Source organism: Acipenser ruthenus, chromosome 41 (assembly GCF_902713425.1).
Source record: "Acipenser ruthenus chromosome 41, fAciRut3.2 maternal haplotype, whole genome shotgun sequence".
Classification (NCBI taxonomy): domain Eukaryota; kingdom Metazoa; phylum Chordata; class Actinopteri; order Acipenseriformes; family Acipenseridae; genus Acipenser; species Acipenser ruthenus.
In genome coordinates, this window is record NC_081229.1 from 352,847 (window position 1) to 380,211 (window position 27,365).

Genomic DNA, 27,365 nt, shown 5'->3' on the forward strand with positions numbered 1-27,365 from the left:
CGAAGCTCGCAAACGCTTCCGGGGAAACAGCTTCAAAGAAAGGTATGTAGGCTTGTAGACTCCCTTCAACATCTACATTCCCTTCTGTATAATTATACATGTTCAGTTCCTCACACGCGTTCTCAGTTACTATTAAATACAAACCCAACCTTGTTCTGATTCAAAAACAGTCACTGCGGCGGAATCAAGCCAAACCAAACCTTTATTACACTTTGCTATACTTTACTGTGGGGAACTTTCATAAAGGTTAGTTTGCCGGGTGTTTTTTTAATATGCTTTACCAGACCTCTCACTGCTTTACAATGCTTCCCTATGCTTTACCAGACCTCTCTGTGCTTTACAATGCTTCCCTATGCTTTACCAGACCTCTCTGTGCTTTACAATGCTTCCCTATGCTTTACCACACCTCTCTGTGCTTTACAATGCTTCCCTATGCTTTACCAGACCTCTCTGTGCTTTACAATGCTTCCCTATGCTTTACCAGACCTCTCTGTGCTTTACAATGCTTCCCTATGCTTTACCAGACCTCTCTGTGCTTTACAATGCTTCCCTATGCTTTACCAGACCTCTCTGTGCTTTGCAATGCTTCCCTATGCTTTACCAGACCTCTCTGTGCTTTACAATGCTTCCCTATGCTTTACCAGACCTCTCTGTGTTTTACAATGCTTCCCTATGCTTCCCTATGCTGGTAAAGCATAGGGAAGATCCAAAGTCATGAGAGACACTGCATGTAAAAAAAAAAAAAAACCTTTTTTTTGGCTGCACCTTCCTGTTTCTAAATGTGTCTGTTTACCGGTGAGGAAATGCCATCACCCTTCCGCTCTCTGTTTACTGGCTCGAGAAACGCTATTAGGAGAAGCAGGCAGAAGATTTCAAAGGTGAGTTTCAAAATACATTCTATTTCTCTCTTTCTCTCTCTCTATATATTCCTCTCTTCTGTATTTATGTTTCTTCCTGTGTCTGGGTGCTTTTCAGAAGTAGATCCTCTCTCTCCACGCCACACGTTTCTTTTCTCTTTGATGCTTGGGCAGCTGCTTGTTGTTTTCATAGTTTGGTACAGACAGTATCTTTGTTTCTTTGAACTAAACGTCAGATGTTACGGACACTTTTCACGCAGCTTTGCAGACTGCTGTTGGCTTCTTAAGCACATAGGCACACAGTTAACGATTTACAAAGCTGTCCATCAGGGACGGAAACGAGACTCCTATTGAAGATCAGTTTCACCCATTCCAGGTTTTAACACAAGCTTGATCAGCCACAGTGTGTCTAGGTAACACACTCGGCTGCGTCTTGTTAAACCAGGAATGGATCAATCTGCTATGCAACAGGAGTCTTATTTCCACCCCTGTGATAATAACCAGCATTATTATTGCAAGTGATGGCAATAAGACTCCTATTGCAGAACAGTTTGTCACTAAATGTTTCTTCCATTATTTCTAGAGTTTATTTTTAACTTATGCAGTTGAGTGTGGAACATGTGGCTGTATTATATTTTTCCATAATCTCAATTTGGACCCTTTTATGATTTATCACACCGTGAACTTAAAGTGTTAAATCGGCTATACGTTTTCTTTCAACGGAAACTACCATCCAGACGCACTGTGAGCAGGGAGTTTCCAAAGGAGGAAAAACTAAATCAGCCAAATATCTTTGTCTGTAATAACTGGGGTTAGGGTTAGGATCCATATCTCTCTCTCTCTGTAATAACTGGGGTTAGGGTTAGGATCCATATCTCTCTCTCTGTAATAACTGGGGTTAGGGTTAGGATCCAAATCTCTCTCTCTCTCTGTAATAACTGGGGTTAGGGTTAGGATCCATATCTCTCTCTCTGTAATAACTGGGGTTAGGGTTAGGATCCATATCTCTCTCTCTCTGTAATAACTGGGGTTAGGGTTAGGACCCATATCTCTCTCTCTGTAATAACTGGGGTTAGGGTTAGGATCCATATCTCTCTCTCTCTCTGTAATAACTGGGGTTAGGGTTAGGATCCATATCTCTCTCTCTGTAATAACTGGGGTTAGGGTTAGGATCCATATCTCTCTCTCTCTGTAATAACTGGGGTTAGGGTTAGGACCCATATCTCTCTCTCTGTAATAACTGGGGTTAGGGTTAGGATCCATATCTCTCTCTCTCTGTAATAACTGGGGTTAGGGTTAGGATCCATATCTCTCTCTCTGTAATAACTGGGGCTAGGGTTAGGATCCATATCTCTCTCTCTGTAATAACTGGGGTTAGGGTTAGGGGTCTGAGTGGAGCTGTGAATTTCTATAAAATGGGTTGCATTGAGGGTTGGTAACTTCTCCTGCAGGACGTCTGGATCGCATCAATCACAGACGGGTGATTTTTGTTCAGCTCTGAAGGAATATGAAGCTTCGCTGGGAGTCGCCGGTTCTGTGGGCAGTCCTGCTGTCCTCCTGTCTGCACGGTGCTCTCTCCATAAGCTCCGGGAGACTGTACTCAAAACGCTGTTCCTACCTCTCCTACTGGAGCGAGAGCGAGTGTCGGGCGTGCGAGAAGGACTACCCCAGAGAAGCAGGTACACACATGGGCAGCATTAGAATGACAGGCCCCTTACCATGTTTGCAACGTGTCTTTACAGAAAGGAAAACCACCACCAGGCACCTGCCACTTTGGGTTTGTCATTTGAGTTTACATTGAAGACCCTGAGAAAGACTTCCAGTCGAAACGTTTGTCGTTGAATTTATTACATTTTTTTTTTTTTTTTTTGCATTTCTAACTTTGAATCAAGTTCCCTTTTCTTTGAAGCCTGAAACACCACAGCTCGTCGCCTTCTTGTTTAGATTCCCTCAGTGTGTTATTTCCTGTTTCAGTCATCACATCCTGGGGACTTTTTAACATGTTTAAAGCAAACCCTGCAGCCTCAACAGAGCTCTCAAACACCTTCTCTCTAAGAGCAGCTTCAACAGAGCTCTCAAACACCTTCTCTCTAAGAGCAGCTTCAACAGAGCTCTCAAACACCTTCTCTCTAAGAGCAGCCTCAACAGAGCTCGCAAACACCTTCTCTCTAAGAGCAGCCTCAATAGAGCTCTCAAACACCTTCTCTCTAAGAGCAGCTTCAACAGAGCTCTCAAACACCTTCTCTCTAAGAGCAGCTTCAACAGAGCTCTCAAACACCTTCTCTCTAAGAGCAGCTTCAACAGAGCTCTCAAACACCTTCTCTCTAAGAGCAGCCTCAACAGAGCTCTCAAACACCTTCTCTCTAAGAGCAGCTTCAACAGAGCTCTCAAACACCTTCTCTCTAAGAGCAGCCTCAACAGAGCTCTCAAACACCTTCTCTCTAAGAGCAGCTTCAACAGAGCTCTCAAACACCTTCTCTCTAAGAGCAGCTTCAACAGAGCTCTCAAACACCTTCTCTCTAACAGCAGCTTCAACAGGGCTCTCAAACACCTTCTCTCTAAGAGCAGCTTCAACAGAGCTCTCAAACACCTTCTCTCTAAGAGCAGCTTCAACAGAGCTCTCAAACACCTTCTCTCTAAGAGCAGCTTCAACAGAGCTCTCAAACACCTTCTCTCTAAGAGCAGCTTCAACAGAGCTCTCAAACACCTTCTCTCTAAGAGCAGCTTCAACAGAGCTCTCAAACACCTTCTCTCTAAGAGCAGCCTCAACAGAGCTCTCAAACACCTTCTCTCTAACAGCAGCTTCAACAGGGCTCTCAAACACCTTCTCTCTAAGAGCAGCCTCAACAGAGCTCTCAAACACCTTCTCTCTAAGAGCAGCTTCAACAGAGCTCTCAAACACCTTCTCTCTAAGAGCAGCCTCAACAGAGCTCCCAAACACCTTCTCTCTAAGAGCAGCCTCAACAGAGCTCTCAAACACCTTCTCTCTAAGAGCAGCTTCAACAGGGCTCTCAAACACCTTCTCTCTAAGAGCAGCCTCAACAGAGCTCTCAAACACCTTCTCTCTAAGAGCAGCTTCAACAGAGCTCTCAAACACCTTCTCTCTAAGAGCAGCTTCAACAGAGCTCTCAAACACCTTCTCTCTAACAGCAGCTTCAACAGAGCTCCCAAACACCTTCTCTCTAAGAGCAGCCAGTATACCAGGTTCTCCTGCCTCTCTAGAACTCCCCATCCAGCTTTCATTCCAATTCTTTTCCAGGAAAGGAATATTCTCCGAACTGCGGCATCCCTGATGAAGGAGGGCGCTTGACCACACCTCTGCGGCCGTGTGCTAACGGGACATACAACACTGGCACCCACGACCTGTGCCAGCCCTGCAGCAAGTGCCATGGCAGACGAACCCTGAGACGCTGCAGCGCTACCAGGGACACGCAGTGCTGCGGAGAGGGGTAAGACAGCTCTGTGTTACCCAGGGGCAGAGCTGAGCTTCCCGGGGGATTTCTCCCAGGTTCCTGGCTCTTCACTGGGGAATCCACGTGAAGCATAGGTAAGGGTTGTAAAGCACAGACAGCTAGGGTAAAGCATATTAATACACATGGCCAACCAGGGTAGACTGTGGGAAATGCGCAGTATAGCCAAGGAAAAAGCATGGGGGGGAATAACTGCAAAAATACCTTGGTAAACTTCCACAAGGGATGATTTTTCAGAATAGTGAATAGTGGCTAAAACTAAATAGCATTTGAATAACATTTGAATATATTGAGGGTCTCTAAACTACTGCACCTGCAGGGCTGTCCTCCAGGGGCTGGTAGCTCGCTGATATCCGCTGTGGAGCTCCTCCTCAGGGCTGTCCTCCAGGGGCCGGTAGCTCGTTGATATCCGCTGTGGAGTTCCTCCTCAGGGCTGTCCTCCAGGGGCCGGTAGCTCGTTGATATCCGCTGTGGAGTTCCTCCTCAGGGCTGTCCTCCAGGGGCCGGTAGCTCGTTGATATCCGCTGTGGAGTTCCTCCTCAGGGCTGTCCTCCAGGGGCCGGTAGCTCGTTGATATCCGCTGTGGAGCTCCTCCTCAGGGCTGTCCTCCAGGGGCCGGTAGCTCGTTGATATCCGCTGTGGAGTTCCTCCTCAGGGCTGTTCTCCAGGGGCCGGTAGCTTGTTGATATCCGCTGTGGAGCTCTTCCTCAGGGCTGTCCTCCAGGGGCCGGTAGCTCGTTGATATCCGCTGTGGAGCTCTTCCTCAGGGCTGTCCTCCAGGGGCCGGTAGCTCGTTGATATCCGCTGTGGAGCTCTTCCTCAGGGCTGTCCTCCAGAGGCCGGTAGCTCGTTGATATCCGCTGTGGAGTTCCTCCTCAGGGCTGTCCTCCAGGGGCCGGTAGCTCGTTGATATCCGCTGTGGAGTTCCTCCTCAGGGCTGTCCTCCAGGGGCCGGTAGCTCGTTGATATCCGCTGTGGAGTTCCTCCTCAGGGCTGTCCTCCAGGGGCCGGTAGCTCGTTGATATCCGCTGTGGAGCTCCTCCTCAGGGCTGTCCTCCAGGGGCCGGTAGCTCGTTGATATCCGCTGTGGAGTTCCTTCTCAGGGCTGTCCTCCAGGGGCCGGTAGCTCGTTGATATCCGCTGTGGAGTTCCTCCTCAGGGCTGTCCTCCAGGGGCCGGTAGCTCGTTGATATCCGCTGTGGAGTTCCTTCTCAGGGCTGTCCTCCAGGGGCCGGTAGCTCGTTGATATCCGCTGTGGAGCTCCTGGATGTGAAACCCTTTTCGATGTTTGTTCGTCTCTTTCCTCTGCCCTCAGCGACTGCCAGCCCGTCTGCTGTTGGTGTTCGGGCAGCGTTGGCGAGGAGTCTGGGAACACCGAGTGCCCGCACGCTGACTTCTCCTGTGTGCCAGCGGAGGGAACGCAGTGCCTGCAGTACCAGGAAGGGACCACTGACCCCGGGCAGAGCACCGGCCAGACCGTGCGTCTATCAGGCTTCAGTTTTACATGTGATCTATCATTGTGTTGAGTGCCAAGTGCTTGAAAAAGTACAGCGTTAAAGCAACAAGGCAATAGTCTATGTTATGCTGATTAGGACGTCTCTTTGGTGCCCAGGGTCCAATATATTCACATTGTGAAATTGAATTTGACACAGGGAATGGGCAGTAAAGAAAACTCCGATCACCCCACTGTGCACGAGCCCGTACGTGTGCAACACCGACGAGTACATGGACTAGACTGAATACATACAAAATATTATCAGATTAATAACTAAATCTGCAGCTGTGCAGCTACTTCTGTACCTGTTTGTTTATTTTTTTAAAACTCTCTCAACACCCTCCGTGTCAAATCGTTTCATGGTCTAAAGTCTGCTTCTCTTGTGTGGATTGACAGCCCGCAGGTCTGATGATGATGACGTCAGCGCATGGAACCATGTCCCAGACAACACCAGCAACAAGACCATGTGAGTGACTCACTCAAACACAGACAGCTCCCACGTGGTCATGTTTAAACTATTATACTTAAAACAGAGAAACATAGTTTCCACTAGAAGTCTTTCTCAGTGTCTTCAGTGTAAAGTCAATGAGTAATGTTTCCATTGGCAGGGCTTTAGAGCCTTCAGTTGCATTTGTTTGAAGTGTCTACAGGGTTTTGTGGACACTGCACAAAAGCGCCTCCTGTGTTACCTCGTTGCAGATGTTTGGTGTTCAGTGCTGGTGATTCTGGTCGTCGTAGTGACGGGAATCGTTCTCTCTTTGGTTTCTAAGAATTACAAGCAGCTGCAGGACAGACTCGACCTGGCAGCGCACGGTGAGGCCGCAGCATTCTATTCATCTCTGCTTGTGTTCCACACTTCAGCTTGGAACATTTAAACCAGCGTATCACTGGCAAAGACACGCAGGAGAGATAATGTTCAACGCTGAATTTTTGTTTATTTTGATATGTTGTCAATTTAACACCGTGTTATGGATGATATTCACAATGAATTCTTTTTTTTTGTACACAGGATAATAAGATACACTGGGACTTTGATAAATCATTAAGGGTAGTCGGTTGATTTTTTTTTTTTTTTTTTCTATTCTTATGTTGGCTCGTAAAGACAGCGATGGGGAATCTGAACTTTCACCTCCCTCAGACAAGCTAGAAGACGGACCTGTCGAGGTTTTCACTGATAAAACCCTGAATGAGATGCTGGGTGAGTCTCACTCCCGCGCACGCGCACACACACACACACACACACACACACACACACGTTGCACAGTGCTGGTTTGAGGCAAGGGCTCATTCTGTAAGCAGCATAACCACCAAATGATTCAAGTTTCTGTTCCTGTCCTGAAGCTCCTGAAAGCTTTGCTGTATAGAAAGGTCATTGCACTGAAAGCAATACGTTACTGTTTCAATAATAAATGACTGTGCAGACGAGGACCTGCATATGAAAAATTAACAATTTCGTTGCGGGGGGCATTGAAATCTTAAAAAGGAGGAGTCGACAAAGTTCAACCAAACCAATACTTAAGTGCAGCACAGAAACCAGGACCAGAGGATATACTGTGTGGAAATGAAGTGGAGGCAGATTTAGCACAGGAGAGTTTTTTATAGATAGATTTGAGCAATACTTACATTTACACTTTTGTCTGTCTGGAAGACTTTAAGCGAGACAGAGAGATAAATACAGCGATATATAGATACCTAGCCACGTTGTTTGATGGTGTATCACTGGAATCCGTCGAGACCCGACTTGACAAGGTTTTGAGGTGCTGCTAGGAGCCGGTGGTCTGACTGGCCTCCAGTTGATCAGCTCTCTTGCGTTTCTCAAGTTTCGCTCTTGTGTCTGCAGCCCCCGGGCTACAGGAGGTGCCCTTGCAGAGGGTCCTGGATGACCTGGACGTTCTGGAGGAGTTGGTCATGCTGCTGGACCCCGAGAGCCCCAACAGCAGGACCACGAGGCACCTGGCGGCCCGCTGCAGCTTCCCTGCCACCTGGATCAACTACACCTACTCCATGCGCGACAGCAAGAGCCCCCTGAAGGCCGTGCTGGAGGCCGTCTCCGCCAAGTGGCCCGACTGGACCGTGGGGCAGCTGGCCAGGGTCCTGGCCGACATGGGACGGAACGACGCGGTCAAGATCCTGGCGAGACTCCCCCCAGATTCCAGGGAGGCGCTATAGCCGCAACCCCCCCCCCCCCCCCCCCAAGATCCGACTGCATTGAGATTGGCAAACAGACACAGCCTGCGTGGAGGACGTGTTGACAGAGATACAGTAGAGAAATAAAATGACATGTATGCTGTAGTCTGTATGGAAGACTTTAACATTAAACACAGATACAAAAAGCAGTTATTTCACCAATCTACCAGTAAATTCAACCACTTAACTCCCCACCTCTTTTGTCACTATATATATATATATATATATATTAGTGAACAGGGACAGAAATAAGACTCCCGTTGCACAGCAGATTGATCCATTCCTGGTTTCACCATCAGTTTAATAAGACACCCCTGAGCTTGTTATCTGTACACAATGGGGGCTAATTAATCTCATGGTAAAACCTGGAGTGGATGAAACCGCTATGCAGCAGGAGTCTTATTTCAATCCCAGCTGAAGAATATAACCCCCCTCCCCCCTCCCCCGATGCAACACCCTGTGTGTGACTCAACTGGAGCTCCTAACACCTAATCCAAGACAGGCGAGACTCGGGGTCATTTCATTTTTTTTTCTTCAAACATCTTAACATCTTTATTGGGCAAATGACATCATAAATAAGAAAAAGTGCATAGAAAAATTAAACTGGTTTAGAAATATTTATACAACTATGTACAAAACGAGATTTTCTGTGTTTGTTTGTTTTATACAAGGTAACAAAGCCAGTTCACAAAAACATTTTGTTGTTTAAAAATTAAACTTAGTCACGTATCTCGTGTCTTGAGATATATCTGTGTGTGTGTGTGTGTGTGTATGCATGTATGCATGTGTGTATGTGTGTATTTAAGCATGTAACGAGTGATTCACTTCCTTCATTGCACAGACAGATGGCAGCCCTGTGCCCTGCTTGTCGTTGGCTATTGAGGTAGGGTCTTTCACAAGGGAGTCACCGCCAGGGAGTCACCACTCTGACCACAGACTGTTCTGTACCAGGGGGGCACTGCCAGGGCAGTCCTGCCTCAGAGCCTCCCAGGGAGGGGGTTACGAAGAAGGGCCTTTCAAATCAAGGGTTTGAAACAGATGTTAAATCTAAAACACAAACCTCTATCCCAGCATCGCTGCTACAACCCAACTGGTGCAAAAAAAAATAAACAACACGCTCTCGTCTCCTGATCCAAGTACCAGATATTGCTGTGCAAAAGATCCTACTGTCCGTGCCGAGGAAACATTTCAAGAAGCAGGAGAAAGGGATCAAAGGTCAGACACCCCACCACTGAAAGAACCCCCCACTCCTCCAGTACCATCTACAAAAGCTGACACTGTTTTGTAGCGGAAGTAGTTCTCTGTCCGCAGAGTTTCCAAAACCTGACGGAATTCGTAGTATTTTTTTTTTCAACAGCAACACAAAAAAATAATAAAAAACACGCTCGTTTTAATTCTCATAATCTCAGCGCAGAATGTCCTGAGCTGTAAAATCCACCACAAAAAGTATGATCATTTTGTTTACAGTTAAATTTGTAAATGTTATTTACGTATCGTAAAAAAAAATAAAAATTAAACGAGACTCTGCGCAGAGAGAGTCCGCTCACATTCCCACCCCTGGTTTAGAGGAGAGGGAAAAAAAAGGCTGATTATCAAAAAAAGCTGCCATCAGAAGAGAGTGTCAACCAGTTTATAAGCTCCAAGTATCTCCACACCTGACAGACCCTGAACTCCAATGGATCCGAGCTCAGCCACGCAGCCAGAGAAACCCAGCGTGCTTTAGTGTCGTGAGCAGCGGCATGGCCAGCCTGGACGTCGCACTGCACAGTCAGGTCGGTTTGGGGAGGGGAACAGAGATAGTGAGAAAGCTTAGCACCATCTCCGAGATTTCCTACCAGGCAGTGGCTTTTTTTAGCTAGAAGAACGAAGAACGAGAGGACAGAGAAGCAGACCCTTTCATTATCCCCAAGTATCAAGCTAACAGATACAGTACCAAACATCTAAGCAGGCGTTCCTTTAACAGTAACGATAACCTTTGTTGAGAACAAGTGCTTTATAAAATGTCGTTTTTTGCAGAGCGCATGTAAGGGGTACCTTTCTGCGGATCTATGGAGGAACAGCGGCAACGCAAAAGAGCCCGTCAAATGAGCAGTAACGAGAGTGAGAGACTCTAGAGTGCCTCTGCCTGCAGGGGGCGATACACACTTCCCGTCTGCTTTCACAGCCCCCTCCTCGATTAGCACCAATATTGGAATAGCTTATCTTAAGTTATTAAAATCCAGACCCTAAAAAACGGGACGGGACCCGAACCCCAACTATGGTCTCTGTTCCCCATCCCTCCCTGGACTCCAGCCCCTATCGGTGGGTCTGTTCCCCGTTCCTCCCTGGACTCCAGCCCCTATCGGTGGGTCTGTTCCCGGTGGGTCTGTTCCCCGTCCCTCCCTGGGAGTCTCTGTTCCCCGTCCCTCCCTGGGAGTCTCTGTTCCCCGTCCCTCCCTGGGAGTCTCTGTTCCCCGTCCCTCCCTGGGAGTCTCTGTTCCCCGTCCCTCCCTGGGAGTCTCTGTTCCCCGTCCCTCCCTGGGAGTCTCTGTTCCCCGTCCCTCCCTGGGAGTCTCTGTTCCCCGTCCCTCCCTGGGAGTCTCTGTTCCCCGTCCCTCCCTGGGAGTCTCTGTTCCCCGTCCCTCCCTGGGAGTCTCTGTTCCCCGTCCCTCCCTGGACTCCAGCCCCTCTCTGGGAGTCTCTAGTTGAGGAAGCGACGGCAGCGCTTGGCCCCGCAGTTGCAGTGCAGTTTGCTGCTGGCATCCTCGATTGGGAACTTGTAGTCGTAGGTGAGCTCCTCTCCCCGGTAGATGGGGCGCAGCGCGAAGATCACGATGTGCTTCTGGCCCTCCACGTTGATGACCCGCGAGTAGCAGTTGGGCTCGCAGGAGTGGTTGATGAAGCGCGCCGCGTTGCCGTGCATCGTGGCGTCCACCACGTCGAAGTCATCGATGCGAAACATGTAGCAGCCAATCCCCTGAGAGAGAGGAGGGGGGGATGAGAGAGAGAGGGGGGGATGAGAGAGAAAGAGAGGGATGAGAAAGAAAGAGAGGGGGATGAGAGAGGGGGGAGAGAGATAGAGAGGGAGGATGAGAGAGGGGGATGAGAGAGAGGGGGGATGAGAGAGAGAGGGATGAGAGAGAGGGGGGTGAGAGGATGAGAGAGAGGGGGGATGCGAGAGAGGAGAGAGAAAGAGAGAAGGGGGTTGAGAGAGGGGGAGAGATAGAGAGGGAGGATGAGAGAGAGGGGGATGAGAGAGAAAGAGGGGGGATGAGAGAGAGGGGGGATGAGAGAGGGGGTGAGAGAGGATAGAGAGGGGGGAATGAGAGAGGAGAGAGAGAGAAAGAAAGAGAGAGAAGGGGGTTGAGAGAGGGGGGAGAGATAGAGAGGGAGGATGAAAGAGGGGGATGAGAGAGAGGGGGGATGAGAGAGGGATGAGAGAGAAAGAGGGGGATGAGAGAGAGGGGGTGAGAGAGAAAGGGGGGATGAGAGAGAAAGAGAGGGATGAGAAAGAAAGAGAGGGGGATGAGAGAGGGGGGATGAGAGAGAGGGGGGTGAGAGAGGGGGGGGTGAGAGAGGATGAGAGAGGGGGGGATGCGAGAGAGGGGGGTGAGAGGGAGAGAAAGAGGGAGATATTGTGAGTAAACACACACACACAGATGCAGACACACACACACAGAGCCCATTCCTCTCACCTTGCTGTCGTAGTATTTCTCACACACACACACACACACAGAGCCCATTCCTCTCACCTTGCTGTCGTAGTATTTCTCACACACACACACACAGAGCCCATTCCTCTCACCTTGCTGTCGTAGTATTTCTCACACACACACACAGAGCCCATTCCTCTCACCTTGCTGTCGTAGTACTTCTCACACACACAGAGCCCATTCCTCTCACCTTGCTGTCGTAGTATTTCACACACACACACAGAGCCCATTCCTCTCACCTTGCTGTCGTAGTATTTCTCACACACACACACACACACAGAGCCCATTCCTCTCACCTTGCTGTCGTAGTATTTCTCACACACACACACAGCCCATTCCTCTCACCTTGCTGTCGTAGTATTTCTCACACACACACACACACAGAGCCCATTCCTCTCACCTTGCTGTCGTAGTATTTCTCACACACACACACAGCCCATTCCTCTCACCTTGCTGTCGTAGTATTTCTCACACACACACACACACAGAGCCCATTCCTCTCACCTTGCTGTCGTAGTATTTCTCACACACACACACAGAGCCCATTCCTCTCACCTTGCTGTCGTAGTATTTCTCACACACACACACACAGAGCCCATTCCTCTCACCTTGCTGTCGTAGTATTTCTCACACACACACACACAGAGCCCATTCCTCTCACCTTGCTGTCGTAGTATTTCTCACACACACACACACAGAGCCCATTCCTCTCACCTTGCTGTCGTAGTATTTCTCACACACACACACACAGAGCCCATTCCTCTCACCTTGCTGTCGTAGTATTTCTCACACACATACACAGAGCCCATTCCTCTCACCTTGCTGTCGTAGTATTTCTCACACACACACACACAGAGCCCATTCCTCTCACCTTGCTGTCGTAGTATTTCTCTCGTTTGTCAGTCAGCACGGAGCGGATGACGATTCCTGAGTACTCTATCACCATCTCCCCGGCGTCGATATTGCGCTTGCAGAAGAGACCTCGCCCGTGGATAGCAGACCTGAGAGCGAGAGCGAGCGCGAGAGAGAGCGAGAGAGAGAGAGAGAGAGAGAGAGAGCGCGAGAGAGAGAGCGAGCGAGCGAGCGAGCGAGAGAGAGAGAGAGAGAGAGAGAGAGAGAGAGAGAGAGAGAGACAGCCTTTATTAACTTATGTATTCTTATTTCTGTGTTCCCTTCACCATTAAAACACCAGCAGCTGCTTCAGTAAAACGGTTCTGAAGACTCTGCTTGCGATGGCTGCGTTTCGTGCTTTGGTCCTTGCTGTTCTGAAAGCTTCCAGCGGGTCCAGTGCTGTCGGGCACGAGCTGGGTGTTACCTGTAGACTCCCACGGCTTCCTTCGACGTCCTCTCCAGGTGCCGGAACCGCATGGCCATCGGGAGCTCCAGACTGGTGGCCCGTCTGTGGAGGAACAGGAGGGGTTTCATTCAGTCAAGTCAAACAGATCCGGCTTAAAAAAAAAAAGTGCATCGCTGTTCAACTAAGCGACAGTTAGTTTAATAGTCGCTTGACTGTCTCGCCTGTTGTGTAGGAACGGGCTTGAACCCTTTGGAAAGGTCAGAGCGGGATTGTGGGACAGTTACCTGGTGGACTTGAGAGGAACCTCGTCCTCTTCCTCGTCGCAGGCCACGATGTCCGGGAGCTGCCGATGCTGGGAGGCCAGGAAGTTAAACATGTCGAAAGTGGATTTCCTGCCAACACACATGAACGCTGTTTAAACAAGGGGGCCGGCCGCAGAGTAACACAACCTTCGCAGGTCAATAAACTCCCCATCCCTGTCCGACTCTCTAGCCACGTGACATTTCATGAGAAAGTGGAGTCAGGGGGTCCCTACCTGAGGTACACCTCGGCCCGGGCACAGCCGCTGGGGTTGATGGGCAGCTCCTCCTCCAGGTCCTCCTGCTTGTGGAAGCAGAACTTGTGCCGGGAGCAGAGACTGGCTCCGAACAGTTGCTCCACCAGGAAGAGCACAGCGTCGTGAACCATTCCCAGCATCTGCACCCCGCTCACCCCTGAGAGAGGAGCACAACGCATGATAAAACACTGACCCAGAGAGAGGAGAACGCATGAGAACACACTGACCCAGAGAGAGGAGCACAACGCACACAGTAACACACTGACCCGAGACAGGCGCACAACGCACATGAAACCACACCCGTAACACGGGGGTGTCCATTTGTCCGTCAGATCACAACACACAATCACACATCTTTTACAGACAACCGCAAACAACCAGCACAGACACATCGGCACGCAAACGCTGCATCTGTATGTTCTGCACCACGGTTTTAATCCCGTAGCTCTTGGCTGTGGTATAATTGGTGCGCTTGCCGGTCGGTAGCACAGGTTTATTGAGACACACCTGCGAAGGAGAGCTGCTTGAGTCTGGCAGCAGCTCTGGCTTCCTGCACCCTCTCCACCACCGCCCTCCAGGCCACTGAGACAGAAAGAGGAAGCAGGTTAGAGTCGGAAGCAGTAATCCACCTCCAGCGTATCCACAATCTGTTTAGTCTTACTTATATTATTTGTATTTAGTGTATAGTGTGGCTTTCCCATTGCTTGCCCTGGTTTGCCATGTTTGTTACCAGGTTTTACCTACTATACTACTCCAGTCAATGCTACCCTATGCTTTATTACACTTTGCTGTGCTTTTACTGTGATAAACTTTAAAAGGGCACCGACTTTCGGCTGTTTCTTTCTTCTCCTGTCTTCTGATTGGTGTTTCAGACGGCAGAAACTACTACATGGGAGCAACTGAATCGCTTCTCATGAATCTCAGCCCATTGAATTACATGTAAAGGGAAAGGTCTGGACCCGAACAACGCATTATTATTCAACTGAACTGGGAGTCAAGCACGTGTCAGTATGATTAACTCCGCTGCCCCCCCCCCCCCCCAGCCAGCGTCACCTTCGATGCTGTCCGCCTGGATGTGAAAGCCGTCTTCACTCTTGATCTCGAAGCAAAGGTGGGGCCGGTCCTTCGCTGACGCCCCCCCTTCCTCCTCGGGTTCGGGAAAGAGACCCTCCTCATCGGAGCTCGACGCGGCGCCTGAAACACACACACGGTAAACTGAACTGCACAATACTGCGCTCTAGCAGGGAGAAGGACTACAGGGTTTTGTACTGTCCTTCAACCACGAATGCAGACGAGGCTGTCAGGCACTGCGGTGCACGCGGGGGGGTGGGGTCGCCCGCTCACACCCAGCCTCCTCCAGGCCCTGTTACAACGGCAGAAACGGCAATCAAAACCTCAATTCACACGAGTGGAGCCCGGAGTCACGTACCGGAGTATTTAGTCCAGTCCGTCAGGGAACTCTTTCCCACTCCGTGCCAGTCCCTCAGCCTCTCGTTCTTGGGATCAGGGAGCCGGGAAGAGTCCCAAGGTGCAGGTCTGGAAGAAGGAAAGGGAACATTTTAAAAAATCACCACGTAATCGAGATGGGTAACGCCATGCAAGGATAACGAAGGGTCTTTGTTTAAATGGTTCACTGGATCTGATTGAATGAAGGGCACGGACAATTATATTAACAGCTGAACCCCCAGTTTGAAACTTGCGCTGGCACCGCACCCAGCTCCCCTGGTTGAGGCGTATTACTGAAATGACCACGGCGCCAGGAGTTTGAACAATCAGGCTCCTGGTAAACGTGCCCTGAGCTGATCGCACTCATCTCTTTCTGCAGGTTTATCAGACTTGTTGCTCATGCAGCTATAAAAATTTTCTTGACACACCTGGGTTCTCAGGTAATGGAAGCGCTGCTCTTTAATTCAGATTAGTTCTGTAGCCCAGTCCTGGGCGCAGGCGCTGGAAGAGACGAGTTTCAAACCCTGCTGTTGTCTTTTCGTCAGACATTTCAGAAGCCGCTAAAGAATTCAACACTCACCCCGTGTTCTCCAAATCACTGAGCCTCTCCTCTCTGGGCTTGTCCAAATCCAGCACCCCTTTCACCGTGGGGGTCTTCATGCGGACTCGGCACAGTTTACTGCTGACAAAACAGAAAGCGTCCGGTGAAGCTGCAGGGGGTTAAACTACACCCCAAATCTACAGAGAACCTTCCAAGCCAAACCACCCCCAAGCGCTGTGCGTCACAGTGATCCCCAGAGCTGTAATCTGCAGGGCTTTTGGCTCAATAAAAAAAAAGCTTCTTATTTTTTTGCAAACCGCATTACTTAATGTGGGGTGTGCATCAGCAGCAGGGTCTCGATATACAGTATAGTCACCATTCAATATCTGATGTGTTTATGTTTGTTTTCTGATGTGCATGTCAGATAACTAAATAAACGGGGGGGGGGGGGGGGGGGTGCAGTACACTAACATTAAAGCATTGCCCCTACCTGGAGGATGTGAAGCCGCTGACAGCATGCTGGGTGTTCTCCAGCAAGCCGGCTCTCTGCACGGCTTCCACATCCATCTTGGACTTCTTGACGGAGATGCGGTCCGACAGCGAGGAGACCCTCTTGATGCGAACTTGGGTTCGAGGCCTCTGGAGGGCAGCGAGCGTAAAGGGCACCGGCTCCAGCAACCCAGGGGCCGAGGGGTTGAGCGCGTTGGCCCGGCTCAGGGCTGGAGGGACCCTGAAGAGAGGTCCCGAGCTGGGGGTCGCACTCAGGATGCGGGGTCCCACGCTGGGCGGAGGCGGGCTCCACATCCCGGTGCTCCTGCCGGCCACCAGGTTGACCGCGGGCAGCAGGTTCATCATCGGGTCGCGGACGGTCCACGACGGAACCCCGACAGGGCCCGGGGGCGGAGTCGGCTGCGACTGGACGTAGAGCTGCCCCAAGTTAGACTGGCAGACGGAGACCGACGCTGGTTTCGTCAGGGAGTCCGACGCCTTTAATGGGGACGGCCTTTTCTTTTTGGGCTTCTTCTGCGCTTTCTGGAGGTTCTCTGCGCTGGGCGCCGCCCCACCATTGCTGGAGTACGCGAGGTACCGAGCCGCGGGGCCCTGACCAGGTGCGAGGCGCTGCACCAGGGTGGAACTAGAAGCAGCAACAGCAGCCGGGGCAGCAGCAGCAGCTCCGACCCCGACTGGGGAAAGAGGGCTGTGGTGGACGGCCTGGCCTCCCCCCATGGCGGAGAGGTTCCCAGAAGCCGCCAGAGTGCTGGCGAGGGCGTTGCTCTGAAGCAGGGACTTGATCTGCCCGATGAAGCTGAGGGAGGGCGAGTTGGCCCCGGGGAGATGGAAAGTGTTGTCGGTGGGGTTCTTCACGAAGATCTGGCCGAACTTGTTGACCAGCAGAACCTGAGGGTTGCCGTCCGGGTTCTGGCCCCCCACCTCCCTCACGGTGAGCAGGGTGTGCCCCGATAGCGCGGGGGCCGCGGCTTGGGGCTGCGGGGCGCTGAGGTTGAGGGAGATCACGCGGCCTCTAGGAGGCGGAGGCTGCGGCTGCTCCCTGGAAACTGGGACAGCGGCGCTGTAGCCGTTAATCAATATGGGAGCGGCGGGTCTGACGGGCTGGCAGAGCGCTACCTCCCTTCTCTTCACTTCCGGGCTCTGGACTCCAGCGTGGGCCGACGAAACGATGGTAACGGCGGGGGTCCCCGGAGGCACAGAATGGGAGGAGGAGAACATGGGCAGAGACAGCTGGCTGTACGACGCCAGGGTAACCGAGCTGGCAGTGGAAACGCAAGCCAGACCTCTGGGGAGCTGAGACTGCGGGGGCTGGGTGGTCTGGGGGGCAGGAGGAGTCACAAGGGAGCGCATCGCAGGCGCGGGTTTGAGATGGTCTTTCGAAGCCAGTATTATTGGGGCATGGGTCGTCCTACCAGGCGGCACTACTGATGCTGCAGTTGCTGGAACATGGCTTGCTTGAATAAAGGCTGAAGCCTGTGTAACTGGTCCCGTGCTGATTTTAGGAGGGGCAGTGGCTGTAACATGGGTGGTTTTAGGAGCTTCTGCGGAGGGCTGTGCAACTGGGACGCTGCTGCTGCTACAACTACTACTACTCGCTTCAGGGGGCGCTACAGAAAGCTGCGTGGAGGAGAGACTGCCATCTTTAGGGGGATCCGAGCGATCCGCTCCAAGCGATTGTGAAGCGCTGCGCTCCGGCATTTCGAAAGACACCAGGGAGCCGTCCTCCGCGGAGACAAAGTGTCCACTGCTTGGATCCAGAAAAACATCCTTGGAAGCTTCTGGAAGCAAAGAAGAGGAGGAGGAGGTATCCAAAGGTGCCGGAGCCTTAGCTGACTTCATTGAGGTTTGAAGATCAACGCTCTCAGACGGTGCTTCCTTAGACGTGGAATCACCAAGGACTGGAGCTTCCAACGCCTGGCTGGGAGCTTCGGAGGACGAAAGGCTGCTTTCCTGAGCCGGGTCCATCGCACAGGCCTCTGCGCTGGACGGACTGCCCAGCTGGGGATGGGAGGCAGCCTCCTCGGACGCTGCCGTGCCTGGAGGAGGAGGAGAAGCCTTCAAGTGATCGGATGTCTCTGCAGCGGCTTCCGTCGATTCCACCGGCGCCGTTGTCGCGCTCACGGTAGGCGTCGGACACCGGGGCACTGCGGACTGTTGTTCCTTCTCCAGCCCGTTGCTCGGCGGAGACGTTTCCACATCGTCCGAAAACCCGGCCGGCCCAGGTGCCTTCTGGTCCGCGGACGAGCCGACGACGGTCTTGGAGGTTTTAGACCCGTCGGTCGCGGGGGCCACGCTGGCGTCGCTTTCTGTACCGTCATCCACGCCATCCAGCTGGCCGATAGCCCCTCGAGATGGGGGTTCTGCTGCAGCCGCCGCCTCCCCAGCCTCTCTAGGGGGCCCGTGGGCAACCACAGTGCGGGTGAAGTCGTAGTAGTTATCCATGTCCTCATCGGATGAAGAGTTCCCCCAGTCCTCTGCACCCCCCTGCGGTCTGGCTCTGATGAGCGCTCGTTTTTGGTTGCTGCCTGCACCGAAATCGGGGTCTTGGTTCTCTGCCACCTCCCCGACCACGATGTGGGCCCCGCAGTGCAAGGCCAGGTCATCGTTCAGGAGGCTCTCGTCGAACTCCAGGTCTTCGGCCACGTTCAGGACAGACTCCACGTCGAAGTGGGGAGCGTAGGGGAACTCCTGCTCGCAGACGACCCGCGCTTCCTGCCCGGGGCCAGCGCGGCTCGGAGAGGAGGCGGAGCCGTTGGCTCCGGCCAGGTCCGTGTCGGAGGGCTCCAGGAAGTCGTGGGGCACCTCCGGGGAGTCCTGGTGGAGGATCCCGAACTCCGAGTCGAAGGGCTTCGGTTTGGGGAGCTGGCTTCCGGGGCCCAGGGGGGAGAAACACAAGCCACCGCCCCCGGCTTTGGGACTGCTGCCCTGCCAGCCGTGGAGGGGAGACTCTGAGGTAGACAGATGGGCAGAAACAGCAGCCGCTGTAGGCCCCAAAACAATCATGGTGGAGGTAGAGCGACTGCCGGAACGGGACTGGGGGGAGGTCACGGGGTTCTCGTAAGGGGACAGGCTGGCAGCTTTAGAGTGCAAAGCTCCCGCCCTGAGAGTTATGGGTCCCGAGGAGTGAGGGGTGCTGCCTCCTAAAGGCGGGGAGGCCATCCGGCCCCGGGGCGCAGCATGGTGGGACAGCGGGCTGTGTCTTCGCGGCCGCCTGGTTATGGTCGTTTCGTCCAGGTCGCTGACGGTCGGGATGTGATGGGACTTGGACTGGGCACTCCCTGGGAAGAAAGGAAGGCTAGAATTGGAAGCTGAAAGGGTGAAGGCTAACAGTACCTCGCAGGCATTAGATCACAAGCAATCACCTGTCAGCCCACATAACTATTATTAAAAACACTCAACAGTGCTGAGTTTAGAAAAAAGAAACTTAAACAAACAACTCAGTGTTTCGAAAATAAGTTTTGTCTCGCACACATAACTTTAAATTATTTTTGAGTTTCTTCTAGTCGAAACGTTTGCCGTTCAATTTCATCACGCGTGGATAAGCGGTTCTCTGTATGCATGTAGAACCTCCCCCCCCGCCGCTGTGGAGAGCTGCATTTCCTCACCTGGCGATGGAAGGGGCCGGTAGAGCCCCCCCGCTGGCCGGCGGGTCTGGGAGTAGCCGCTGATTTTAATACGAGCCCCAGACTCGGGTTTAGAAACCGGAGCCAGCGGGCTTGACGGAGTCTCCACGGGCAGGGACATCTCTCTCTCAGGAGCTGGATCTGCAAGACCAAACAAAAACCACAAAACGTGTGTTATTATCCACGCCAGCGCTGAATTCAGAAATACTAAAAAGAAGCTCCAATCTTCAACTGAAATAAATTCAATGACAAAAAGTTTCTAAAGTGTTTTTTTATTTTTAAATATCTGACGACACTGAAAAAAGGCTTCTAGTCAAAGCTGTTGTCATTGAACTTTTTCGGCTTCTTTGAACATTTCTACTTCAACATGTTTACAAAGGGCCTGGCCATCGTTTCCCACGAATGCAGAATCTCGGCCGTCTTAAAAGGTATTGGGAACTGGAATTCATTCTGAGCTCATAATAGGGATGAATATACATGGAAAAGCTTTCTCACAACGCACACCAAACAACAGCCTCAAGCTTGTAGCCCTTCCAGAAACAAACAAATGCACCTACAGTACTGGACGCTGCACGAGACAGGAGCGGAGACTCAGCTAAAATAAACACGCATGCTCCCCGTCAGCAACGCCTGATTACCTGGGGTTGCACTGGGGCTGTGTGCAATGGTGTGGTTGTCTCCCTGCTCCGGAGTCTCTTCCACTGGTTTCTCCACGGCTGGCGGTCGGACCTCCGTCACTCGACAGGTGTACTTGCAGCGCCTCCTGGGGTCCAGGGTGCTCCAGTACCACCGTGAACACCTGATGGAAGGGGAGACGATTACCAGACACCCGAACTGCAATCGCTCCTCGAGCAGTGCCTTCTACACGGAGAGAGGAGCGATTTTAGCGACAGCGCAGCCCTCCCCTCCTTACAGGAGCAACCGTGTGGAGTTCAGCCTGGACTGGTTAGAAGCAGTGTAATCCCCCCCCCCCCCCCGAGATCTCTGATCAATGGGATTTGTATTTTGCTTACTGGTATCCGACTGGAATCAGCTTCCCTTGGTAGACAGACAGCTCCGTCAGAACGCCCAGTTTGTCAATCTGCAGGGAACCTACACAGGAAGAGAGACGGAGACAGAGAGGGGAACTGTCAGTCAAACCGAAGCGCTGACTGCTCACACACACACACACACAAACAACTGGGGTTCTTATTTCTATCCCTGTAATGGGAGTATTTAAAAAATCAGGTATCCTGGGATAGCGTATCTGGGAATGTCAGAACAGGACACTGCGGTCCAGGCTGTACCATCAGGAGATGCAGCTGACATGCAGTCAGGGAGGTGGGGTCAGCCTTACCGATCATCATGTTGATGGACTCGGGTTCCAGGCCAGTCAGGAACTTCCTCTTCAAGCTGATCCCCTCGAAATCCACGTAGACCCGGCGCAGCACCTGAAAACCCTCGCCCGAGACGGTCTGAGGAAAGAGACACACACAGAGATAGAACGTCCTTCAGATGAGACGTAAAAACCGAGCTCCTATTGGAAGCGACTCTGCAGCAGCAGCAATTGATGATAATGATGATGATGCATAGTTCACCCCCCAGTCTCCAAGTCGCTTTGGATAAAAGCGTCTGCTTAATGACTAATCCATTAAAAATGTATTTATATATTACACAGCCACTACTGCGTGAAGGACGACAAACTTCAAAAGTTTAATCTTCAACAGACGCAGCTTTTACCCTTTGATCCAATTCAAATTATTTTATCAGTGAGAGTATTTAGACCCGACACTCTGAATGGACTCCCACTTGTATACAAGGCGAGGCGAGGGCACAGCACTGCATAGAGCTGCAGTGTGAAGCTCCTACCTTGCCGCTGGTGAGCTCCCGGTGCCTCTGGCAGTACACCTTCCTGTCTTCCTGGAAGACGCAGTTTCGGGAGCGGGCGCACATGAAGTGGTAGTTTCCCTGGCAGGACGTCAGGCAGCAGCCTACCGTGGCACCCGGCTGGTGGCACTTCTCACAGCGCTGGGGAGGGGAGAGCAGGGGGCAGACAGGGGCATTACAAAACCAAAAGTTGAGTTTATATTCTCTATTCAGCATCTTATTGATATATTTAGCATTTTGACACTCGAAGACGTCCAAGTGAAACGTTGAACTGATAAAGTTTCTTTTAGTAAAATTAAACACAGAAACAGCAGGGAGGGAGGTCGAGGTGATAGAATAGGAGATGGGAAGAGGCGGTTTGTGAAGTTGGGGTTAAAGAGACTTCCTCCTCACCATCTGCCTCCCGCGCGCGACGGCCGCATGCACGTTCATCAGCGCGCCGTCGTCCTCCTCAAACACCTCCGCGGACCACAGGGAGCAGTTCACGTGAGCCCACTCGTTCTGGCCCAGGTACAGGAGCCGGCCCGCATCCTGAGAGAACACAGTAAAGCAAAAAAAGGAAGATGGGATCCTGGGAATCGCTCGGAGCCCCTCCACGTTCCTTCAGCCCACATGAACACAGATATGCGTTTGTCTTAGGAATACTGTTCTCAAACCTGACTGGATGCTGCAGATCAAGTTTGAACCGCACACGTTTTTACTGTGTTGTTTGTACGTTGCGTTCTTTTTTTTTTTTTTTTCATTGCAATTGTTTTCCAGGTATCGTCTTTATTAAACTCGTAGTAAAACCTGGCACGGATCAAACTGCAGTGCAACGGGAGTCTTACTCACGTTGGATCGGTCGTCCCCGTACTTCAGGCACAGACAGCACTGCCTCTGGTCCTCTTTGCTCCAGCTGGTATCCGGCTCAATGTGAGGGGGGCGTCCTCTCCTCCCTGAAACACACACACAGGCGCTGAGCCCCAGCGATGCACATTCGGAGAAGCTGCAGCCCTGGGCTGCCCGTCCCATCGCCGCAGCAGGTCCAGCTCGGACCGTTTAAAAAGGGGGGCTTCATGACAGAAGAGTCATCAGGGAACAATTTACAAAATCCAATAAAATCAGACAGGCAGCAAATCATCATCATCATCATCATCAATACAAATCGATAGCATTCGACAGCAGGAAGGAGAAAACAGCCTCAAAATACAACAGAAAACATGCGTGTGTGTATTATTATACATAGCAATACAATACATGCATTAAGAAAACAATATTAAATATCTACCTACATACACCTATCTACCTCTCTCTCACATTACATATACATTATATATATATATATAAATATATTACACATGAGACATGAGGATCCAGTCGAGTCACTTCCTCGAAGTAGTGGTCAGGGCTCTGGACTCTTGACCGGAGGGTCGTGGGTTCAATCCCAGGTGGGGGAGACACTGCTGTTGTACCCTTGAGCAAGGTACTTTACCTAGATTGCTCCAGTAAAAACCCAACTGTATAAATGGGTAATTGTATGTAAAAATAATGTGATATCTTATAACAATTGTAAGTCGCCCTGGATAAGGGCGTCTGCTAAGAAATAAATAATAATAATGAATGTGTGATTCAAGCTGCACTCCTGCCTCTTGCTTTACCTTTGGGCTTGTTGTCTCTCGCCGCCCTGCCCTCGGACCTGCACAGGGGTGTCCTCTGTGGCTCGCTCGTCGGGTCTGGCTTGCGATCCTGTGCGGCGGCTCGGGGCTCCGCGGGCGTGCGCTGGCCCTCGCGCTCCCTCCACTGCGCGTACACGTGCTCCGCGGAGGGGGGGAGCACCGCGTTCGGGAGAATGCCGCTGTGGGGAAGAGGAGAAAAGAAAATCGGCTCTTTTCAGTGAGCTGCCAGACACGCCTGTAAACCCCCACTGACCCTGGGAGCTACGCAACGTCCACCACGTTCTATAAACAGGTTCTACGCGGCGCTGACCGGCGCACTTGCTGTAGGTATCGTGGTTAAATATGTAACACAATACACTTCCACACTTTTAAAAAGCTCTAGGCGTTTATGCATTTAAAAACAAGTGTAATGCCAAGCACGTTTCAGGCACCTCATAAGGGACACACACACACATTCAAATCAAACTTATTAAGAGGTGACAATCGCTCCACAGTGCCACCTGTGCAGAGCTGCTTCAGAGTTTGACAGGAAGTCGCTTGGTGTTGACTCTTTCCTGCCCTGGCTATGTTCCCATATCTATTTCAATGCCTATCTTCTCAATGTCAAAATGTACTGGACACTGGGCAGCAAAGGGTTAAACACGCTGGCAGACATCAGAGAAGCACGAGGGGGCACTGAAGAGCAGGAAGAGCGCTTCACTGGTTAGGAGCGACCCGGTACAAACAGCAGCCCGTGGGATTACAGAGACAGGGACGTGTTGGGGTACTCACTTTGGGAGGGTCTTGGAACAGGGGTCCCACGCTTTGGGATCCTGGGCGTTAAACCAGCCAAAGAAACTCTCCAACAGCTGTGGAGAGAAAAAGAAAAGGCTCTTTATTTAAAAATAAATGAACCATCATGACCCGGGGCTCCCAGCTTCATACAGAAATGGATTACTGCCTAAACCAATTTACACCCAAGCATGTCAGTAATGCATACATCCCCAAACAAAATAACCTACACAATTCGCGGCAGAATGAATAAAAAGTGCTGTTTTTTTAATGTTTGAATATTTTTACGATAATTCAACCTTCTTTACATTTTAATCTTTAATCTCAGAGAGAGGAGACCCCCATCAGAGAGAGGAGGCCCCCATCAGAGAGAGGAGACCCCCATCAGAGAGAGGAGACCCCAAGCTCTCACCTTCAGGTAGAAGGACCTGGCCAGCGAAGTGCTGCGCTCTTCCACCGGGAGTTTCGCGTCTTCCTCGAGGTGTGTCCGGATCACATGGACGACGTCATCGTGGAATGCTTTCTACAGAGAGACAGAAGCGAGGCAGCCTGCGTGAGTACGCCGCTGTGCGCGGCTCGGGGGGGGGGGGGTGGGGGGACACGCCTGGGGCGCAGCTTCTTACCACGGAGGTGTAGAGGCCCTTGTCAAACTTCTTGCCGACCGCCTGCAGGTCACAGGCCGGGCTGCCCTCGAAGCCGCTGTCACGCTCCGTCTGCTCCGAGCACTGCGGACAGGAAGCACAACCACAAGCCGCTGGTCAACTAGCTTTGTTTTGAGAGACATGGGTCTGGACAGCGAGGAATATAAATAACCCTGAGAGACACACCCGGAACAGGAACCGAGCATGTGACTTTCCAACACAAACCGAGAGGAGACACACACAGAGACAGACAGACACACCTCAGACAGGACAGACAGACACACAAACACACACAGGACAGACAGACACACACACCTCACACAGACATACATGTATGCACACACACACAGTTAGATATGCTTTCTACAAGACCCCTTCTCATAATGATTTTAAAACGACCAATATGAAAATCGACCATCCAAAATAAAAAATTAAATAAATCAATCAATCAATCAATCAATCAATCAATATCATCCATACAGACCCAATATTGCTGCATTTTGAAATAATAAACTTAGAGCCAGGATTCTCCGTGTTTTGTGATACAAGAACAAAGAAGCCCAACTCGGGTCACTGTAACTCACTGACTGGGTCTGGGCTGAAGAACAAGCGTCTCACATATTTTGTCTTTTAACAAAAACGGTCTCTCGTCAGTAAGTGACCGCTTGATCTTATCGTACGGGCGTTCGTGTGCAGCTCCAGCCTTGTTGAAACCCCCTCCCTCCCTCTCACCTCTCTGCAGTGCAGCAGGTGCAGGGTGAGTCTGGAGCTCAGCAGGCCCAGCAGCACGTTCTTGATCCCGGCCTGCAGCTCCGAGCTCAGAGCCTCCCTCCACAGGCTGGGCCGGCCCTCGCTGCAGGGTCTGCAGGCGTACAGAACGTTCTCCGGGAGACTGGACAGGATCTCATACAGCTCGTCTGGAGGGAGGGGGCGAGGGAGAGAGAGAGAGAGAGATCAAGAAACTGTTGAACATTTAAAAAGGCCACAACTAAAAACGAAAGAAACAATTATTTCACTGACATGTTTCGACTAGGTCTGGGTAGTTATACAGAGCTCAGGTGTGTCTTAATATTAAACTCATAGTAAAAACCAGGAATGGATCAAACTGCTGTGCAACAGGAGTCGTCCCCACCCTCATCCCTATTATACAAGTTATAGTGCTGGCTACTGCTTTCTTAAACCAGTTCCAGCCCCCCCCCCCCTCCCCCTCACACCTGCTCTGCTCTCCGGACTCACCTGACAGCCCCTCCCCTCACACCTGCTCTGCTCTCCGGACTCACCTGACAGCCCCTCCCCTCACACCTGCTCTGCTCTCCGGACTCACCTGACAGCCCCTCGCACTTGGCGTGCACCCAGTGGTTACACTTGGCACACTGGATCATCTGAGTATCGTAGTCGTTGTCCTCGTAGCACTTGGAACAGATGGTGCAGTAGTTACCTGAGAAAACACAGCGCAGCCTTTCCTGTTAACTTACGACACGGGCTTCCGTACGCAGATTATATACACACACACACACACACACACACACACACACCTGGTGAAACACGTGCATGACTTGTCAACAACACATGCGATTGCACAAGATGTGATTGACAAGATGTGCAGGTTTGCTCAATAAATCCAGCGTCATGAAAAGGAACTGGAATTGATTAAAATGGAAAGGAACTGGAATTGAATCAGTGAGGAGGGGCAGGTCTCTCTAGTGATCAGGGAGGAGGGGCAGGTCTCTCTAGTGATGAGGGATCAGTGAGGAGGGGCAGGTCTCTCTAGTGATGAGGGATCAGTGAGGAGGGGCAGGTCTCTCTAGCTCTGCTGTGATGAGGGATCAGTGAGGAGGGGCAGGTCTCTCTAGTGATGAGGGATCAGTGAGGAGGGGCAGGTCTCTCTAGGTGATGAGGGATCAGGGAGGAGGTGCTGGTCTCTCTAGCTCTGCTGTGATGAGGGATCAGGGAGGAGGTGCAGGTCTCTAGTGATGAGGGATCAGGGAGGAGGGGCAGGTCTCTCTAGCTCTGCTGTGATGAGGGATCAGTGAGGAGGGGCAGGTCTCTCTAGTGATGAGGGATCAGGGAGGAGGGGCAGGTCTCTCTAGCTCTGCTGTGATGAGGGATCAGGGGGTTCTTGCCTTGCTCGTAGAGCTTGGTGCAGTCAGGGCACAGGCTGGTGTCGTGGTTCCACTCCGAGTCCCAGCTCTTCCCAGGGGTCACTCCGCAGCTCTTGCAGCGAATGCACGTCATGCACACCTGAGAAAACAGAAAGTAGTACCACTGCTGAACACCAGGGGGCTCCCACACACCTCTCCTCTATTAACAATGGGCATGCAGACCTGTTAAAACGCCAGCAGCAACACTGCTACATTTAGAAACAGTTCAAATTTAGAAAATTCAATGACAAACGCTTCCGCCTAGGAGTCGTTCTCACTGTCTTCGATGACACATTGAGAAACAACTCGAGAAGTTTGCCATTGAACTGAAGATTCTTTTAGTACTTAGAAATATGAATCATGGTCACGCAGCATGAGTACGTCTCCCTGCGAGTCAGGTTTTTTTACGAACAGGATTTGTTCAGGCAGATATAAAGGGAGGGCCAGTTGACCGGACTTACCCACGATTTCTTCCTCTTGTTGGGTTTAGGGTAGTTGGGTCCCAGGCAGGCAGGATGGTATGAGTTCTGGCATCGCTCGCACTCCAGAAGGGGCTGCGAGAGGAAACGAGGCAGGGTGAGAAGCGAGACAGTGGCATTCACAAACACGCTCAGCCT

At 51.4% G+C, this 27,365-nt stretch overlaps 2 protein-coding genes across 4 annotated transcripts; one reads left to right on the plus strand and one right to left on the minus strand.

Moving 5' to 3' along the window:
- On the plus strand, nucleotides 1-8,738 carry LOC131709150 (IGF-like family receptor 1). Of its 2 annotated transcripts, none has more exons than XM_059011240.1 (8): nucleotides 1-42; nucleotides 2,309-2,536; nucleotides 4,117-4,306; nucleotides 5,643-5,805; nucleotides 6,219-6,288; nucleotides 6,522-6,635; nucleotides 6,925-7,020; nucleotides 7,663-8,738. In XM_059011240.1, the coding sequence occupies exons 2-8, from the start codon at nucleotides 2,365-2,367 to the stop codon at nucleotides 7,989-7,991; spliced, it is 1,134 nt and encodes a 377-aa protein (XP_058867223.1). In that variant the 5' UTR covers nucleotides 1-42; nucleotides 2,309-2,364; the 3' UTR covers nucleotides 7,992-8,738. The 2 variants fall into 2 exon arrangements, with proteins under 2 accessions (XP_058867223.1, XP_058867222.1); XM_059011239.1 differs by lacking the exon at nucleotides 1-42 and adding an exon at nucleotides 739-878.
- Nucleotides 8,506-27,302, minus strand: LOC117971978 (histone-lysine N-methyltransferase 2B-like; the record flags this gene model as incomplete). Of its 2 annotated transcripts, none has more annotated exon segments than XM_059011137.1 (25): nucleotides 8,506-10,965; nucleotides 12,573-12,702; nucleotides 13,017-13,100; nucleotides 13,283-13,390; nucleotides 13,534-13,711; nucleotides 14,062-14,136; nucleotides 14,608-14,748; nucleotides 14,984-15,090; nucleotides 15,581-15,679; nucleotides 16,032-19,329; nucleotides 19,657-19,815; nucleotides 20,313-20,473; nucleotides 20,688-20,766; nucleotides 21,011-21,128; nucleotides 21,523-21,681; nucleotides 21,934-22,071; nucleotides 22,372-22,475; nucleotides 23,178-23,374; nucleotides 23,967-24,043; nucleotides 24,379-24,489; nucleotides 24,590-24,691; nucleotides 25,340-25,524; nucleotides 25,932-26,045; nucleotides 26,731-26,848; nucleotides 27,210-27,302. In XM_059011137.1, coding segments are annotated over 25 exon segments (6,411 nt in total), but the record flags the coding sequence as incomplete, so codon positions are not given.
- Nucleotides 27,303-27,365: the final 63 nt, after the last annotated feature.